At 37.1% G+C, this 20,130-nt stretch overlaps 1 protein-coding gene across 5 annotated transcripts in view; it reads left to right on the top strand.

Moving 5' to 3' along the window:
• Lpin (phosphatidate phosphatase LPIN) overlaps window positions 1–20,130 on the top strand; it is a 248,408-nt gene that overhangs the window by 169,509 nt on the left and 58,769 nt on the right. For all 5 annotated transcript variants that reach the window (XM_067152292.2, XM_067152289.2, XM_067152293.2 and 2 more), the window contains 3 exons: window positions 4,206–5,000; window positions 5,861–6,021; window positions 19,276–19,550. In XM_067152292.2, coding sequence (XP_067008393.2) covers window positions 4,206–5,000; window positions 5,861–6,021; window positions 19,276–19,550 — 1,231 coding nt within the window. The remainder of the gene's footprint in view (window positions 1–4,205; window positions 5,001–5,860; window positions 6,022–19,275; window positions 19,551–20,130) is intronic.

The raw sequence follows: 20,130 nt of genomic DNA, 5'->3' as shown, positions 1-20,130 counted from the left end.
ACACCACAGTAAAAACCAAACCTGAATACCTGAAGCCCCCAACATTCCAAGAGATGGAAACAGCAGTCGAGGAGACGAAAAACTACAAGGCATGCGGAGATCAAGTTTTTGCAGAAATGTGCCAGTGACAAAGTTCGAATCTCCCTACACATAGGTCTGTCAAAAATATGGACAACAGAACATTTTCCTGAATACTGGACAACAGTTATAATCTACCTGCTTCACAAAAGAAGGAGATAAGAGCAATCCAGGTAACTAGAGAGGTATATTTCTCTTGGACTGTACATAAAAAAAATATTTGCCAGAATCCTGTATGGCAGAATTAAAGAACAATTAGAGCAAGAATTAGGTGGATACCAAGGAGGCTTCAGACCTTGGAGAAGCTGTGCAGGAACAAATCATCACATTAAAATTAGTTATGGCACATTACAGAAAACAAAACAAACCTCTTGCAATAATGTTTGTAGACTTTTCATAGACCTTCAATATTGAAAATATTAAGAAATTTTCGACTGCACCCAAAACTAATAAAACACACAATTAAAAGTCTACTTCAGAGGGGAATTTTCTAAGCCATTCCTCATAAAAACTGGTTTAAGACTGGGAGATTATTTGTCACCACTGCTATTCAACTTTTTTTGGAATATATAATGAGGGACTGGTATAAGGATTAGGTGGATACCAAGGAGGCTTCAGACCTTGGAGAAGCTGTGCAGGAACAAATCATCACATTAAAAAACCCCATCAAAATTGGAAGATCAAAAGACAATATAACCTTAAATTGTCTGGAATTTGCTGATGACCTTGCTCTCCTGTCTAACCGTGTTCAGGAAAATCGACAACAAATTAAATCACTACAGGAAATAGCACAAAAAATTGGCCTCACAATATCCTTTGAGAAAACAGCAGTAATCACTCGCAAAGAAAAAGTAGAACAGGAAATCAAAATCATAGACAAATTTAAATACTTAGGTGAAATTATAACATACAGCCTTAACAAAAAAGCAAATATGGCATAATAGAATAAACTAACCAAAGATCAGTATGTCACCAAGAACACATACTGTACAACAAAAAAGACCTCTCAATAGTCACAAAATTAAAGCATTATAAAAGTCATACAACCAGAAATAACATACAACCATTTTTAAAACAATTAATATTGCAGCAATAGACAGAATACTCAAAATAGAAAGAATAAAAATCAGAACATGTATAAACAAAAAATACCAAGAAAATGGATACTGGAGACTGGTTTGTAATGAAACAGTCTACAAAGAAATAGAACTGGTAATGAACATTATCAGAAAAAACCGAATCTCATTCTTTGGTCACCTAATTAGAACTCCTGAAAATGGTATCAGCTGGATAATTGAAAAATTGTGGAACAGTAAGAGTAATATTAAGTGGATTACAGAAATCAAAGAAGATATGAAGGAACTACAAATCACAGTAGAGGATTTAAAAAAAACAAGACCCACAGAATCAAGACACTCAAAAACATAGACACCAGACTACAGACCAAGATCATCAAACCCTGGGGAGAGTGATTTCAGATGAGGAGAGAAAATCAAGATCCGAGAGAATGAAGAAGTACTGGGCTGAGAGAAAATCGAAAAATCCATTGTAGAATTGACTAAGATGGTCCAATGAAGGCCATAAAATGTAAAATAAAATAATCAGAAAGAATGCTTTCCCAGAGCTTACATAACATATGTCAAGCTGACTGGCCTGTAATTTTCCGCTTTATGTTTGTCACCCTTCTCCTTGTACACTGTGGCTACTATTTCAACTCTCCATTCATTTGGTATAGCTCCTTCATGCAAACAGTGATCAAGTAAGTACAGGGTCATTTTTTTTTTAGCTCGCTCCATGTGTCAAGAGGAACATGCACGGAAAGCGATAGCGCGGCCGGGTGACTCATTTGCCAAGATATATTACTTCATGACAGGCTAAGATGATCTAATATAGTATGGTAGCGATAACCATTGCTTCACAGCAATAGTTTAGTTTAAAATCTGTGGTATTGGTAGCGTGTTCAATGTGTTCACTTTAAAATAGCATTGTTTCTGTAGGAATACTAAAGTATTCATTGTGATGTGCTATGCGAAGTATTCTTATACAGAGTGCCGGTTTCGATTCATTCGCAATTTTTCTGGCATCCTCCCTCTCCATAGGAGTATGGTACGTAAATTAGTAAAGAAATTCCGCCCCAGTGGGTCCATTCTTAACGAGAAATCACGCAGGAGATGAACAGTTTTAACAGAGGAAAAGCTTGCCGAAATAGGATCTCTCTTGGAAAGAACTCCAACACACTCCTTGTCGCGTCTCGCTGTACAAACTAATGTGTCATTATCTTCTGCCCGCAAAGCAACAAAACTGTTGAAAGCAAAACAGTACAAACCCACCCCTGCTCAGTATTTAAGAGGACCTGACAGTTTCGCTAGGGTTCTGTCTTGTAACTGGTTGCTTCAGTCCACGATGGGTGTGTTGACCCAGAACTTTTATTTTATAGTGATGAAGCATGGTTATACTTAAGTGGCTATGTAAATAGTCAAAACAGTTACTACTAGTGTGCAGAAAATCCCCACCAGCTGCATGTCCATCCACTCCATGATGTAAAGATAGGAGTTTGGTGTGCAATAAGTGCTCGCAAAACGTTCTTTCAAGAACTGATGGAAGAAGAAAGGAGTAATGGTTACGTCGTGCAAGATAATGTGACAGCACACACTGCTAATCTGTCTATGGAGGTAATACGGGAAATTTTTGAAGATCGTGTGATTTATTATCCCCCGAGATCTCCTGATTTAAATCCCTGTGATTATTACCTGTGGGGGATGCTGAAGGGAAAATTGTATGTGAACAATCCTCACACGAGAGAACAACTACAAGAGAACATTACACAAGTTATTTTGAACATCACACTGGCTGAGATTTGCAGAGTTTCTGCAAACCTATTTACGAGGTGTCAGGCATGTTTGACAGCTGAGAGACAACATTTTGAACAACTAATGTAATGCCAGGTATGTTTTAGACTAATAGTCTCACTAGAAATTGATTTCTATAAGTGTGAATTGCCGTGAGTAGTGGGGAGGAAAAGCACGCATGATACCGGCTAGCGACGGAGTGTCATTGCGCCAGCTGTACCATGCTCTGAGTGGTGCTGCAGAGCGAGCTAAAAAACAAAAAAAAAACCTGTATTCCAATCCATAGCCTTTAATATATCCCTAGAAATTTTACGAAGCCCAGTTGCCTTTCTAGCTTTCAACTTTGGTATCTTTTTATAAATTTCTTTATTATCATTGTAAAGAAAGAAAAAGATCCACCTTTTCAGTACCATATATTATGTGAAAATTTTTACATTTCTGTTAAATCATCACGTTTATGAACTTTTGGTAGGCCCTACCGGTTTCGACAAAACCATACGTCATCATCAGCCTAGGACAAATTATACAAAGACAATAAATACATTGATCATGACTCTTACAGTAATATCACAGTAGTAATTCAGGTAATATACGTGATAAAACTAAAATAATATTTACATATATAAGCTGATAGTCGTTAATATAATAGTGGTCGTTTTTTATAAGGTGTCCACCTTAGTATTTATAATTAAAAAGAATGACCTGTTAAAAGAAAATTAAGTTTTTATACTATATATTTGTATATATTATATTTTATAGTATATTTGTATATATTATATTTCATAGGAGTTGTTGGTGGCGACACCTCTCTCGTCTGTATTCGTGTTGTAGTTACTATTATTGTTGTTGTGAAGATCATGGCCTGAGAAGAAATGGATTTAAAAGAACTGTGATCGATGAGGAGAGGGCCCATCTATTTGAAAATGCCAGTGTGTAATGTGCATTTTGTTCTAACCCTTTTGTATTTGCCTTTGTGTCCTTCGTTTGTTGCTCCTCCTTCCAATACTGACCTGTCAATTTGTTTTTCTTATTGAGTATTACTATTCATGTACTTCTCTCTCTAAATATGACTTGCTATTTGTTTGTTCCTTTACTTTAATTTTATTGAATGTTTTCCCAATAGGTAAATGGTACAAGATTAACAATAGTTTATTTAAATCAAAGCCTACTGATATCTGTTTGTTTACTAGGGATGTAAGTAGTGATGACACTTATTTGCCCTGTCTGTTTGGACAGATCATTTGTCCTTCAAACTGGTTTAATTTTTGTATCTTTCAGGTGGATATTGAAGTCAATGGTGAACCTTTGGATATTCACATGAAACTTGGAGAGTCTGGTGAAGCTTTCTTTGTGGAAGAAGTCGGACCTGGTGAACTGGGTGAGGATGAGGTTATACCTCCGCACTTAGCTTGCTCTCCAATACCCCAGGATGATGGTTTCTTGGCCCGTTTTCACGAGCATCTTGCTGAAGACAAGCCGCAGGATGAGCGCCCGACTCTTGTCGAACTTCCTGGGACGAACGATGATGGTGAACAGTTTGTGTTGGAGGATTTAGAAACACCTCAGATTACCTCTGTAGTTCCTGATCCACTGCAGTCTGTTCCTAAAACATTCCATGCCGAAACGTTGGATGACGACAAGTCCAATGTCAAGGTACGCAAGATCAGTATTGCAAAGGGCGAGTTCCGCCCTATATCCTTTGAGGTAGAGGAAGAGCCATCCCCTTCTGTGCCAGAGGTTGTGACGATTCAGAGCCAGCCAGAGGAACAAGCGCCTGTTCCTGTAAGAAAGGACTCTTTCAAGGAAAATGTGTTAACTGTCGACAATTCACTGAGACCTAACAACAGTGGGAAGCGAAAGAAGCGCAGGAAGTCGATGAAGAGGAAAGCTGGGCTGAAGAAGAATAACAATAATAATGGAGGATCTAGCAGCCAGACAGAACAGTCGGAGTTATCAGAGAGTGGTAGCGGTGTCAGTCGGGAGTTTACTGTGAAAGATATCGTGAAAGAATCTGAATCTGGTGATGCAGTTGAAGCCATCGATTCAAGCTCGACTGTGTGTGAACATGCTCCAGTAAGTATAATATTATTGCAGAAATAGTGTAAATTTGTGCCTTCTTTTTTTCTTCCAAGAAATGTTTTAAAAATTATTCCCATTTTGAGTTCAGTTAGGGACTCTTGTTACCAGGATGGCAAACTAAACATGCCCATAAAACTTCTAAAACAAGTTTTGAATTCTTTAGGAAAGGGATTTCTTACACTGCAAATGAGGCAAGTTTCATACTGCCACGGGCTGTGGGCGCTATTGGTCACACTGGTAAGTTTTTTGGTTGCTGGGAAAACGATTGGAAAATTCGGCATCATTCATTTCCCCACACTGTTTATGACAGTTTTTAACTGCTAGTTAATTGTGGGTTTTGTGATTGTTTATTTTCCGTATATCAGTTTATTACAATGTAAAGATTATTTCAAATTGTTCGGTGAAAAGATCATTTTCAGCCTTTGCAACGTTTAAAATATTTGGTCATTTCAAACTTGACAACACTTGGACCAGTTTGCCGTGGTTTCCATTGCAAATTATTTAACTATACGGTTGGATTATGAAGACATAGATAGATTTGCTTGTGAAAAGAGCAAAATGGAAACACCTAACTACTGATTACTCTCATTTTCAGGTACATACATACCAAAGCTTTTGGAAAATGGGTTAAGGGTACAAGATTTCTTAGTCCCTTGGGTGCTGCAGTATTTAAATTTTGGCTCTGGCTACTGAAATTTATTTTATCTCATCCTTTGCACAGCGCTGTGATGCAGTGGCGCTGTTTATTATTATTATTATTATTATTATTATTATTATCATCATCTTCTTTTGAGGTACCACACAGGGAATGTAGGTACTGACGAGATAGTTTGAATTATTTGGCTTGTTTGCAGGCTCCTGTCATCACTGTCACCAGTACGGAAAGTACAGTCACAACATCTGAACTCAAGACTACTAGTGCAGAAAACCTTATGGAGTTGGCCAGGATACAACATGCATCTACTGAAACAGATTTCCACTTCTTCAGCGATACTGAGATTACCCCTGGCTGCACGTGAGTACTTTTCTAGTGTTTTTGGAGATATTGTCTTTGTTGTTGTTTTGCTGAGACAGTGGTCATGGCATTCTTGTATTTATACTAGATTGCTTTAAGTATTTCAAAGAGGCTATGAATATATTTTTTGCAACAATTCTTTAAGGTTATTTATATAAAGCCACTGAGTTTAAAATAGCCCTATGTGCAGCATGAACTGTATTTCCTACATCCGTATAGAGAGATTGCAGACTAGAAAGAATTTGAAAGATGCAAGTGTTCATTGTTCATACCAGAAATTCTAGAAAACAATTTGTGTGATGGTGCTGATAGTTGTCATTGGTGTGTCCAATGCTGTCACATCTGAATTCAAGACCTCTGCTGCCTGCTTCCAGCACTAAGTAAAATGTTAGGGAGATCTGACACTTCAGAAAGAAACCTTTCAGTGCAAAGTTCTTGCATGTCTGTTGCTCAAATAAGAAAATAGGTGAGAGCTATGTTAAAGCCATGGCTGCATATCTTTTTGGGTGTAGAATATGTTGAGTGGGTGTTAAAAAGAAGTGAATGCGCAGAGTTGAGGTTCAGAGATGGTTTTGGCTAGACCCTTCTCTGCGAATGTTGTGGATTTCCAATCACCAGTGATTTAGTTACGTCTTGTAGTGTCTTTTTTGGCTTATCCATCTCTAGAGGCTAAACGGGAGCAATACATAAACTTGGTTGTGGCTTGTGGCGCTCAGCCGCCTTGGCTTTGTTAGGTTATATGTAGGCTTTTCTTATGTCCAGTCTTGGACATCATGGGCTTGTTCTGTTTTTTTTTTTTACTTCTTCCTTCTACTTGTTTTCATTCACAGTAGGCTTGGACCTTCTTTAAATTAAGATACTGGTACATTTTGGAAATTTTCACAGAATTCTCAACTATTTCCCAATTTTTCATGCACCAATATTGATAGATCTCTCAGACAAAATGAACACTACCTTGTGGTGCGTGTTATCATGCTGCAGTTCTGAGTTACGTTAATTTTTTACTGCATACACCCAAACGTGCTGCTTTCTTGTGCCATCTGACCTTGAAGGCTGTTTCATTAGGGTGGACTGTTTATAACCTTTCTCTTTTCAAGTCAGTTATTACATTTTGACTAGGTTTTAGGTTTTTATTGAATTATTAAATTTCTTTGGGAGACAGATTTTTACTACAGGACCAAGTACTGAAATGAAACATTTGATGTATTCTACGCCAAAAAGGAACACAGCATCGTTGTTTAAAATTTGTTAGTAAAATGTGAGAGCACTCTGCATTTTGCATAATATTTATGAAAAGGTTTCTACCTGTTGGTCAGTTGCAAACTATGTCCTTTGTCTTTCTGTGTACAAGTTTCTTTTAAGTTCCAGGAAGATGACATCTCTTTATTCTGTTGATTTCTTTTGTGGATTTCCATTTTCCTCAGTATGTTGTAAAATTCTCTTCCCCACAGTTGTCGTACTCATCTTTTGGTAGTAATGGTGTTGTTTGAGTCCCGTACCACAGTATCACTAGCATCTGACGTTGTTACATCAAACTATTTATGGAAGTAATGTAGAGGAACAAACAATAGACAAATGAAGTCATATATAGAAAAATAGAGAGGAACGTTTATTGGAACACATAATAGGAGAAACACAAAGACAGATCAGTGTGGGAAGGGGGAAAACAGACGAGGGCAAAGATGAAAACACAAGAAGACAAGGGCTATTTCCACATCTTCTTACATTGTCATCTTGAAATAGATTGGCTCTCTCATCAATCCATCCCTGTACTTCTGTATCCATTTCTTCTCATCTGTCACACAGATGTTGCTGACCTGTCATTGTGTTTATTATAATGTGTGTTCCTTTTCATGTTTCTATCTCTCTCTCATCATTTCTTATCTGTCACACAGATGTTGCTGACCTGTCATTGTGTTTATCATAATGTATGTTCCTTTTCACATTTCTCTCTCTCTGACTAAATTCAATTGTTACACATAAAAGTGGAATATATTTGAACGCTTGTACCAGTGTCAGTTTTAGGGTTCAATGATTGTAAAACAGGTTAATTAAATTTTCATATTGCTGATTTAAGTAATCTTGATTTTCTACCAGTTGCCCTTGAATTAAGAACAAAATCTTGATATCTTGATCATTCCAAACAAATTTAGTTCATTGCATAGTGTAGAAAATGTGTCCAGGGATCACTAATCTTTTTTAGAACTTTCAGGGGTGTGCTGTGATGCTGAGGCATTTAGTTTTGTTGGCTTATTTTTTTTCTTAAATTTAGCAATTTAAGGTAGAAGTTTACCATACTTTTTTTTGTCTTACTTTTGAATGAATGCTGTGCTTGGCCTGCAGGTTGTAGAATTAAGTTGGCCTTTGTATGCCAGCACGCCCCTGCATTAAGTAGGGCTTTTTTTAACAACTTGAAAATTAATTTGTTGCATGTCATGGTATTTGCAGCTTGAATTTTTAATCTTGTCATGTGAATTTTGTCACAGTCGAGACATTGATGGCCGCAGGTTACCGACTGCTCTTTCCGACACGGCTCTCGAAGTGCTATCCGCGGCTCACTTGTAAATAACACTTCATGTTTACTAATCTGCCCCTAGATTAGTTGTCAAATTCTGTTAATTCAGTTCTTTTTATTCCTTGAATTTGGTATACTTGGCGGAAAAATTCAGGTAGGTTCTTACGAGTGACCTACTTGAGCACAAGGTTGCAAGTGCAGTGTCTAGTTCAGGCTGTTTGAAAGCATCAGTACTAAAACAGTGATAGCAAAATATTAGCTGTTAATGATGTCCCATGTGCGTAGAAGAACTGGAAGAACAACTGAAAGTGAATGCATCAGAAGCAGGAAATGAAAAATGTTGCACAACAGTAATCACAAAAATGTTCACGCTAATAAGATCAAAGAACTTTTTGGGAGTTGTAAAGCATTCAGGAAGATCAGCTGGGTATCCACTCTTACAGAATGTGTGGATGATCATAGTGGTACAACATGGTGACAAGGACTGTTGAATGACTCCTGGTTTGCATATAAAATCACACTGTTTTAGAGCAAACGATCCCTCCTGGAAAGTGTGTACATTAAATTCGTAGCACCTGTAACCACTGGACAAATTTAGCTTCTGGGTGTTTATTTCTTCTGTGCGTGCAAAACATACTATTGCACCATCTGCAGCTATGCCCATAAGGGATACAAATTTTCACGATAAACTGCACGACGGACTTGTTCGCAGTTGGTTGCATTACATCATTTCATGTCACCTTGTTAAACTATCTGTTTCGTGAAGTGTATCAAATGTATTCCATAGAAGGTTGCTCTCTTCACTTGCCTTGCCTTCATTTTCTATTGTTCTCTTATGCACGAGGGGAGTAATTTGTAACTAATAGTTCACGGTTGCTGTTAGTACTGATGCTTTTCAATGGTCCTTATTAGACATTGCACATGTGACCTCGTTTTCAAGTGCGTTTGCTTGTCAAGAGTCTGTTCTGTTTTTCATTAACAAAGAAAAATCTCTCCCTCTAAAAGTTAGTACCGGTAATTTAATATAAGTTCAACTACGAAGTTGTGTAAAGAGTCCATGAGAGTTTATCCCAGAGCTTTGGAATAGTTCTTTCATTATTTGAACATTTGCTGTGCATAAGGATTACAGGTAATGTTTCTGATGTTGGATATATTGAGAGGCGACATACACCTTCTGAGCTGAAGGAAGTTGATTTTTCGTTTTTTCATCATATTAAAGTGAAATCAAATCAGCTTTCACCTTCATATTTTTTTAGGTGTCTACTGTATAAAACTGAAAGAGTTATGTGATTGGAGGTGGTGGACATTTAAACAAAGTCCAGTCTGCCATGCATATGAAATCAAATGGCGTATGGCTTTTAGTACCGGGAGCGTCCGAGGACATGTTTGACTCGCCAGATGCAGGTCTTTTGATTTGACGCCATAGACCTGCGCGTCGTGATGAGGATGAAATGATGATGAAGACAACACATACACCCAGCCCCCGTGCCAATGGAATTAATCAATTATGGTTAAAATTTCCGACCCTGCTGGGAATCGAACCCAGGATCCCTGTGACCAAAGGCCAGCATGCTAACCATTTAGCCATGGAGCTGGACTGCCATGCAAAACTGTTCTTTAAAAAAAAAAAAAAATCATTTATGCAATAACTTCTAGGTAATTGCATGAAATTTTTCTTGACAGTCTTTTCTAATGCTGTCTATAACCTGCACCTCAGTCTTTATTGCCTATCTGCAGGGAGTTTGTTGTAACATACTTTCTGGTTTAAAAGGTCATAATTTCAAAGTTGTCAAATATCTTGGTGGTTAATCTGACTATTGTCATCAGAGGGGGGTGGAAACCCTTTCAAAATATTACAATTCTTCTTAGAAGTAATTTTGCAAATGGTAGTTCAGTGCAAAATTTACAATGAGAATTTTGAAAATCTATCATTCAGAAATGTTTAAAAATAATACATTTCTCTGTAGATGGAAGAGAAAGTTTCAAATATAAAGCACACTGAAATTCATTTTGATAGGGCTTATAACCATGGTAATATTTTCAGTGTTAGAAGATGTATGTGCCCTCTCCATTCCTAGGCTCTGGAAGAAGTGGAGTGAAAGGTTTTTAATTCAGTTAGAATGAGTTATGTGAATTGGTATGAGTAGTGTTATGATATGTGTGGTTGTAAACTCTCCAGGGTGTTTTGAGGGAGAAGAATTGAAGAAACTTTGTCATTTCATGGGTAAGTCACGTTTTAACTGAATTAACAGAATATTCTCATTTACTAGTTTAAGGTTTACTTTGGCTTGTTAAAATCTTTACTTGCATTACTAGCTGATAGGTTTCTTTTTAAAAGGTGAATCTTTAATTTTTAAAGGTGTTGAGGGAGGTTTGTAGTTAGTCTTTTTGTAGTGCTTTATGCATGCTACCTTTGCTTGCAATGAAATATTAATAATAACTATTATTATTTATCAACATTTATTTAGGTCCTGCCTACATTCAGAACATTGGTTTTTTAGTATGTGGTTAATTTGTAATCTGGTTGTTGGCTGTATCTGTAGGCAAGGCTGGAAAATGGTTATGGGCAACAGCTGATTGTGTGTCCGCTTTGTATTGGCAACACATGAAGAGAAATATCCATGTATATGGTATATTCATCTTATGAATACCTTTGACATAAGGTAGTAAAGAACAGGATGCAAAATTTTCAATGGATAGGTCAAAACTTAAGTTTTAATATTTATGAAATACTGGATATTGTACCTGTCATTGATGGGGTGGCTATGCAAGTGGTTCAGGTAAATGAAGAATTCAGATGAAAATCAATGGAGGTTCTCACTTTTCATAAATGGTACTACTATACATTTGCAATCTCTCGGTGCCATGTTCCATTGCTGGAATGACTTAACGCAAACGGCGGAGAACACCCACTCGTGTCCTGCTTTGGGACATATGATGCATTGAAGTATCGGGCTGGTAACCTTTCTATTACTATAAAAATGTATATGAGGCATGGAAGATAAGAATTTACTCCTCTCTTCGTTACAAAAGACTCTTTGGTAAGATTAACATTAACTACGATAGGATGCAGGAAATTATTAAAGCTGTGAAATAGTACGTATTTCCGCTGTTACTCATCATAGGATCAATTTGCGCTGCCTGGAATATCAGAAAGTTATTTTCTACAACTTCTGTTATGTAGCATTTATTGATGGGATCAGTATTAACGGAGATATTTGAGAATTATATTTCAGACCTTCCCCATAACTATTATTTCATTCACACTAACACTGTTTTCCTCCATTATAAAACATTTTAGGCTGTTACAAACATACGTAAACCATATTCGCATTATCAGTGTTTTCACAAGTAAACAGAAATCTACACAACAGGAAAGCAACCTTGTAACTCCTGGCAAGAATAAATTTCCTAGACATTCATCTGCCAATTCTCTCATAAGTTTGTTTTAAATGTTAACACAACAGACATGAACCCTGCTTTTGTTTCTCTGGTTCCAGGCAGGTTTGGAAAGAGGAGAATAGTGCAAGTGACCAAGAAGGGTTATGTTGCGATAGAAATGGAAAGTATATGAGTCACAACTTTCTCTGGCAAATTCTACATTTTTTAAAGACCCGTTTTCCCCATTCCTATTAACTAGGACTATTTTAGAAGCTTCTGCCACTGTTATGAGCAGAATGAACCTGGAGGTGCAAGTATTCTACCCGCCTGAGATGGCTGTTGCTCCTTTATATTCTAAGCCAAGGAAGCCGAACAACAATAGGTATCCTTCCTGATTTTACCCTTGGGGAAATAATAGTCAGGAAAATAAGTGGCTTCTTCGTGACGAGGGCTCAGTGAACCTGATGAGAAGCCACACCTGCACAGTTCAGTAAGCTGGAAAGATATCTTCGTCTTAACTTCAATTCATTCAGATGAATGGTAGAGGAATTCTGGAACTGGAACTGTTAAACTCTTTGCCATACGCATTTTGTATATTGTTCATCATTTCTTTATCTCTGCAAGGATATTTTGTAGTCTCTTTTTTCCCCTTCCATTTTGCCATCGGGTTACATGTTTTTTCTTTGCATAGCTAAAGTTACATGGTCATTCTGTTGTTGCAATCCAAGATAACGTGTGATGGATGGTAACTGATAATATACTGATTAGCTCAACATAGTTATGATGGTAATAGAACACATTTGTGATGCTTTCCAGGTAACCATGCCTTAAGTTGCGTGATACAATTTTACACTATGAAGAATAAAGGCGGGAAGGGCGAAAAATATAGATTTTTAGATTTGAACGCCATCTATTAGCCTGATGGTGATCGTGCGTGATCGAAGCAGTGACAATGAGATCACCATATGGAAAATTCTTCATAAGAACTGAAACAGGCTGTGCAGTCTAACAAAACCATCCCTTAAGTTGCAGTGGGTGACTTACGATATGGTTTCTTCACTGAAGTTCCTGCATTGCCTTCTTGTTCATCATTTCTTTATCGCTGCAAGGATAGTTTGTAGTCTCGTTTTTCTCCGAGGAGATAAGAATTTACTCCTCTCTTTGTTACAAATGACTCTTTGGTAAGATCAACATTAACTACGATAGGATGCAGAAAATTATTAAAGATGTGAAATAGTACAGCTCGTCCATCAAGATAATATACGGTTAAAATTATAGACTTCGTTTACTGGACTGTATGTTTTATAACTGGACTGCTTGCACACAAGCCCGGTCATAGAGCTATGAGGCAACGGAATCAAACATTACTGATGTTATCTGCTACAGCTGGTAGAGGTATGGAGTGAGATATCCGACTCTTTCCTTAGTGGCTCTAATATTTCTGACGATGTTCAGGAAATTTATAATGATTGCTTCTCTTCATGTTTCAAATCCAGTAATGATAGCACAATGTGATCAAGGAGCCACTGTGAATCTATTATCTAATGTGCTTTCTGATATTCCACTACTTGACACGTAGTGGTAAGTACAGATTATTAATGCACACTTGTGCTCGTGTTTATGACCATGCATATGGAGAGTCTGAGGTTCGATTCCAAAGGCCAGAATTAGTGTGTTATTTTCTCATGTAAACAGTCTAAAATTCTTCTTGTATACGGTAATTTCTCTTAGGACGAAAGTCTTTTTAAGCCTGTTCTTGTTACAATTATTCAAGAAAATGAGGATGGGAATGAAAATGTAACAGAAATTGATGCTATTGACAATTTAGTTCTACCTGGAACAGACAGCACTGAAGTTCGAGGATCTAACTTTGGTTTTAAAACCTCTGATGCGGATGAAGACCAAAAGTTAGAGTTTTTAAAGTTGGGCTGTGATTGTAAAATATACAAGGGGAGTCATTTCAATGATGAATTTTCATTTGATGAGTAGAAACAACTGCGTGAAGTTCCTCAGGTCACATCTTTCAGTCATTTTACTTTGAAAAAGAATATGTCCAGGGTCATTATGTCAACAAAAATTGGATGGTCCAATTGTAATTTTGAAGATTTTCAAGGCAGATAATCTCCCTCAGATCTTATTTAAGAAGTTGGAAGTAAGAGGCCTGACTGCGGAAAGGATGCAATATCTGTTTGACAACATTCGAGAGTACTGCAGAGCAGAAACGAGGAATTTGTTGTGTCCACGGCCTGGCGACATTAAGGTTGCTGAACACGGGCCAAGTAGAGATACGGATTTGAGGGCTGAAAGGAAAAGACATACGTAATTAAGAATATTCGAGCGGAATATGCAACAATTCAGCTTTGTTGCTACAGGATACAAGATACACTAGAAGTCCGCTATAGCGAGTATGACATATAGTGAGAACTCCGTTGTAACAATAGGTTTTTTCTGTCCCTTGAAAATTCCTATATTAAACTGTGTATTATCCTTCGGTTACAGTGAGAACCCTATCACCGATGCATCTGTTATTATGAGCGATTAAGCATGCATTATTATTTCCATTATCTATTTTTTTCACTCCAGCGATTACAATGAATGCGAACAATCATCTTTGGTATATTTTTCGCGCTATGTGCACAAACGAGCTCTCTCGCCGACATTCGAACTCAAAGGGAAGAGTCTATTAGTAATACTCATTGACCGTTGTTCTGTAAACATAATTCGAAAATGAAAGAACTTGTTTCCGTAATAAATGCGTAAATAACCTTGTAAGAAATAAAGGCTGAAGTAAATGATCGATTAATGTCATGTACTGAAATTAAGTAAGAATGTGATACAACTCAAAATACAGTGCACTAGGCTGAGTGGCTCAGACTGTTGAGGCGCTGGCTTTTTAACCCCAACTTCGCAGTTCGATCCTGGCTCAGTATGGTGGTATTTGAAGATGTTCAAATATGTCAGCCTCGTTTTGGTAGATTTACTGCACATAAAAACTCCTGCGGGACTAAATTCTGGCACATTGGCGTCTCCGAAAACCATGAAAGTAGTTATTGGGACGTAAAGTCAATAACAGATTTCAGAGGTTAGTTATTCAGCAAAACCTCGTTTTGACGTTTCTGCAGGGGACAAGGAAAGAGAATGTGTTAAGCGAGAAAACACACTATTGAATACACGAATCAGAACTATCCAGCAGGGATATGCTTCCCCCCCCCCCCCGACAAGCGTACATTTTACGTCATGTATGTAAGGGTACAGTAAAAGATATAGGTTATCTACTGTTTCAAAGTTATCTGCTATTTCTAAAGATGAGAGTATTAAAAGGCATTACAAAGACGAGAGAACAAATATGAAAAGCTTTTACATGGGAGCGTATTAAATAACAGTGGTGTATTAAAAGATGTGTGAAACACCAGGCAAAAAATATAAAACATTTGCACTGGGGTCCATGAAAGTATCAGAGCATTATTTTCAGACCACACTGTTTCTAAAATCTCAGCTGAAGCCTTATATTTCAGACATTGTTTGCTGGTCACAGTTTTCGACAATGAATTGTTTGGAGGTCAAACTCGGCTATGTGTGAGAGGATTACTTTGACCGTCATCTTGAATGCGACAGCACTTTGAAAGATGTGGATGCCTGTCCACTTCCTGGATTTTAATTTTTTCTTCATTAGTAAGGGATATCACAACTTTTTCGTAGGCTATCGCGCAACAATTATTTGCTACCTTTCACTGAATCACTCAACACAGTACATTTCTAACTTCTGAATGGAATGTGAAATACAAGCACAAACAGGCTTTCTTAGGTTATTCATCAGTATCAATGAAAACTGGAGAGCAAAATTGAACTTTCCTGAGGCTAATGGCTACCTTCCCAGAGGTGTAATTTACCATGTAAAGTTCAGGAATTCAAGGCCATTTCTCATTTTTGTGCAACTTTCTCCTACTGGCTTCCTGTCATGAGGGCTGTAATCTGTGTTGGAAATCTGTTCCTTTCACAAGGGATAACAAAGAACATTTTCAGGGCTAGGAAAAATGTGATCATACTACGCGGTAATAGTGACAATCTGTGACGTGAAAAGTGACATTTTAAAAAATGTAGATTTAGTACGACGTGAATCGGGACTTCGAATTTACGACGTGCTAAGCAAAAAATCGTTTTGACGAGGAAATCCCTAACGAGGTTTCACTGCGTTTTCTTGCGTCTGGTTACATTTCGGAAAGGCTGTTCGCAAGTAAATTTCTAGCGAAAAGGTTATCATTACTCTGCTGGTGCTTGAAATGTATTTTCACGATGCATATAAGGTTAAGTTAGGTTAGATGATGCTGTTTGAATAAGAAAACAAACTTTTGCTGCAGAAGCCACTGGAGTGATGCTACTCAATTTTTCAGAATGAAATTTAACATACGCATTCATGTTGTCTCGGAATTAGAAAAAGAAGTAATGAGTGGGGTGTAGTATGTAAATCTGCGAAAACGCGAGTTTTGAACAAACTGATTGCCGTTTCATACCGATTTTAATGTGTGTGGTGTTCCCCCACTACCCGACTTTAAATTTTTTTTTTGATATAACGACAATCCTCTATAGCGAGTAAATTTTTCGCTGTTGTGATTTCTCGCTATAATGGATTTCTACTGTAGGTTAGTAATTGTATACTGACTGTGTAGTTTCAGAATGATCTTTTAAAATATCCAACATTATTATTATTATTATTATTAACATTAGCATTACTACTACTACTATTATTTCTTGTTTGTACATCTTAAGACAGAACTTCTGTGTATATGAGTGTCTCAAGACTTAAACTTCCTGTTTTACTTTTTTCAAATTTTGAACATGTTTACATATTTAATTTTCAGAGAATAAAACTTACATATTTATGAAAATTATTTTAATGTGCAAATCTGATATTCCTTTATTCAGTGAAACAGTCAAAGTTTCTGAAATCCTCACTATTATCAGAGTACTGTACCCCTTTTTCCAATTGATTTTCTTGAAATTCAGTAAATTCTTACAACTTCAAAATTACATAATCAGTGTTTAACCCTCCTTTAGTCGCTCACGGAGATTTCCTCTGGGCCGATTACATTTTGCACGGTACTGAACTTCTCTGTTGAACTGTTGGTCTCCCCACCCCTATACCTTTCTCCTTGTTCATTTGGACTCCTCCTGTCAGCATTTCTGCGCGATCGTCTATCCTGTGAGCGAGTGTGGGATCGTTGTTGTGACAAGTGACATCACCTGGACGTTTCCTCCGTGTGCAAATAAGAAAAAACCTTATATTTTAGTGCATATTATTTATTTTCTAGGTCGGCGATGACTTTGTTGTTCTGTTCTTCTAAACGTATTTTAGAAAAATATTATTTCATATTTTATATGATGTGATCATCGTAGGTAATATCATAAGACCATTCGTCACAGTTAAGGTCTGCAGTATTCTGATTTTAGATCAAACAAACTGTGAAAGAATAACCTACTAATACTTAAAAGGGTTTCTTTTAATTATACCGAAGAATACTGCTAACGAACATGCCAAATCATCTCAAAGGATGAAAATTATGCGCATTTTTAGCCCCGGAGGTTACCTCCGTGTACGACTATTAATGTAATAATTTTCGCGTGATTAAAGAAGGGTTAAGCTTGAATTTTCTAGTTTTCTTGAAAATGATTGCAGATTTACTTACTATCAAACTATAAAATCTACCAAAAATGAGACTTTCCTGCTTAAGGTATGGTTTCCTGGAGAGTGCCATATTTGTTTTTAGACTTGATGATGATGATGAAAATGTGAATTTTGCAGCAAAGCCTAAAAGGAGGCATAACAAATAATGTTCTGTGGGATAGTTATAAGTCAGTGGCATAATTGTGATACTATTGGCATTATTATTATTATTATTATTATTATTATTATTATTATTATTATTATTATTATTATTATTAATAATATACAATAATCCTTTTTTTTTTTTTTTTTTTTTTTTTTACCCCCATCCAGGTCAGGATGTCAGTGACATCTTTCCATCTTCACTGCTGTTCTTGGTTGAATCAAATGCCTTAATCAAGATCTACCTTTTACTCTCTTAACTTCAAACCCGCTGTGGTATCTTTCCTTCTTCCATGCTCTTATGTAATATCTCCAAACCATCTCAGTTTCTCTCCATTTTGTCTGAAAGCTTTTCCACTCTGATTTCCTTTCTGACATCCTGATTTCATAATTTGTTCTTTCTTGTATTTCCTATCATACTTAAAAATGCCATCTCACTGGCCTGGATTTCACTCTCCTATCTTTTTGCCAGTCTCCAGGTCCCATTTGTCAGTATGAGGCAATAATGCATTGTATATAATATCAAATCTTTACACTTTTGACCTACCAGGTCAAGTTCCTTTACACCCTTGTAGAACACATTTCCCTCTTGCATCCTTCTGCTGAACTCAATGTCCAATCCTGCATCAGTTCATTTTCAAAGTGCTTGGAACTTCCCTCAATTTCAAGGTCTCTTTCCCTCATGTTTACAGTACCTTTACCTTGTCTTTCTCCTCTAGTCAGCTCCAATGTCTTGCTTTTCTCCACCTTATTTTCATTCTTACATTACCGATATACCCCCTCAGCCACAATGTCATCTGCAAACATCACCTTCTACTCCATGTCCTCCCCCTCCTTCTCATAATAATAATAATAATAATAATAATAATAATAATAATAATAATAGTAATCTGAAATTGAGGGTCCATGGTCTGTAATTTATCTTTTTTTATGTATCGTTATTCACTTTCGTTATAGGCATCTCCAAAAACACAAAAAAGTAAAACCAATAATATTATTCAGTCCTTCACCACCGATCTGCTTTTAGGTCTGGGATGTAGATTCTCTATCAGTAATTTACATACTTTGTAAATCATAAGAATTTCAAAATTTATCGAAGATCTTCTGTGTTAAATTATTCCAATCCCTAATTCCTCTTCCTATAAATTAATATTTGCCCCAGTTCGTCCTCTTGAATTTGTCTTCATTTTATGATCTTTCCTACTTATATTACTACTTTTGTTGTATATGAGAGAACATGGCATTACTATAAATACATATGTATGATATACTCTGTGTTTACCTTTTATTGAGAGTCATCTGGGTTCAAGAAGATTGATGTAAACAATGTTTGACTCATAATATAAACAAAGCTCTTTCATTTTCTAATCCACTTGCTGTCAACTTTTGAATACTTTCTTGTCTGTAGTCCTTATGTGGGGGTTGAAGGTCTTAAAGTGGAGTTCTAATCATAAGGAAGGGAATGATACTGAATTGTTTCTGTGTTCTGATCATTATCATTTTCTGCTCTACAAAGTTTTAAATTTCCTTGCAGTCCTCCAGACTCACGCCCATGCTCTCCCGTGCAGTCGGACACAGAGTTCGAGATGAGTCGTCATTCCAAGGCCGTCGGTACAGAGGATGACGACGATCCCACCAAGTCCATTCATGGCCAACTTCAACAATCGTGGCGATGGGGCGAGCTCCCGTCTCCACCACCTCGCCAGTTGCTGTCGGCCCAGACACCTCGTGGCTCGGCGAAGAAAGAGGCTGTACCATCGGAGATCTTGTCTTCTAGTGATGAGGAGGCTAGCAAACAGCAACAAGAAGGTGAGTTGATCCATCATTGCGAGTAATGAACATCTTTTGTTTTGGTCCCCCACCATAACCTTGGGAGGCAGTTATTGATGTGGCTTCACAATACTTGTTACAACTTTTTTTCTGAGCTAGGCACAGGTATGCCAACCTGCACAATCTTGAATATGAGGACCCACTACAATTGTACGATACCAGCAAAACATACGATAATTTTGAAAATTATTTTTGATATTATTGCCTATGCATTCTTATTGTGCGACTTTGTTGCTTGTGGGATACTCCTTAGCTATTTGTTCTGATCCACTTTGATGGTTCATATACGCTATTATTACAGTGGGGTCGCCACACCCAAAGCATTTTATACCGTACTGCCAGGTTTCAATGAGGCCATCCCTAATGGAGAGAACAGATGCTGCCTGCTAGATTTCAATGGCATTTCCTCCACTGGAGGACCAGCATACAACTAAAGGGGACTCCTCTACCTGCAGGTTTTATTGCATGGAAAAATTCAACGGACTCTTGGAAAAAGTATTTCTGGCAATTTTTAAAACTGAAAACCATAAAATGCATAAAATGGTTGTATGTTTTCCCA

Source organism: Anabrus simplex, chromosome 8 (assembly GCF_040414725.1).
Source record: "Anabrus simplex isolate iqAnaSimp1 chromosome 8, ASM4041472v1, whole genome shotgun sequence".
Classification (NCBI taxonomy): Eukaryota; Metazoa; Arthropoda; class Insecta; order Orthoptera; family Tettigoniidae; genus Anabrus; species Anabrus simplex.
The sequence above is the reverse complement of the archived record's forward strand: the minus strand, read 5'-3'. Positions and strand labels throughout refer to the sequence as shown.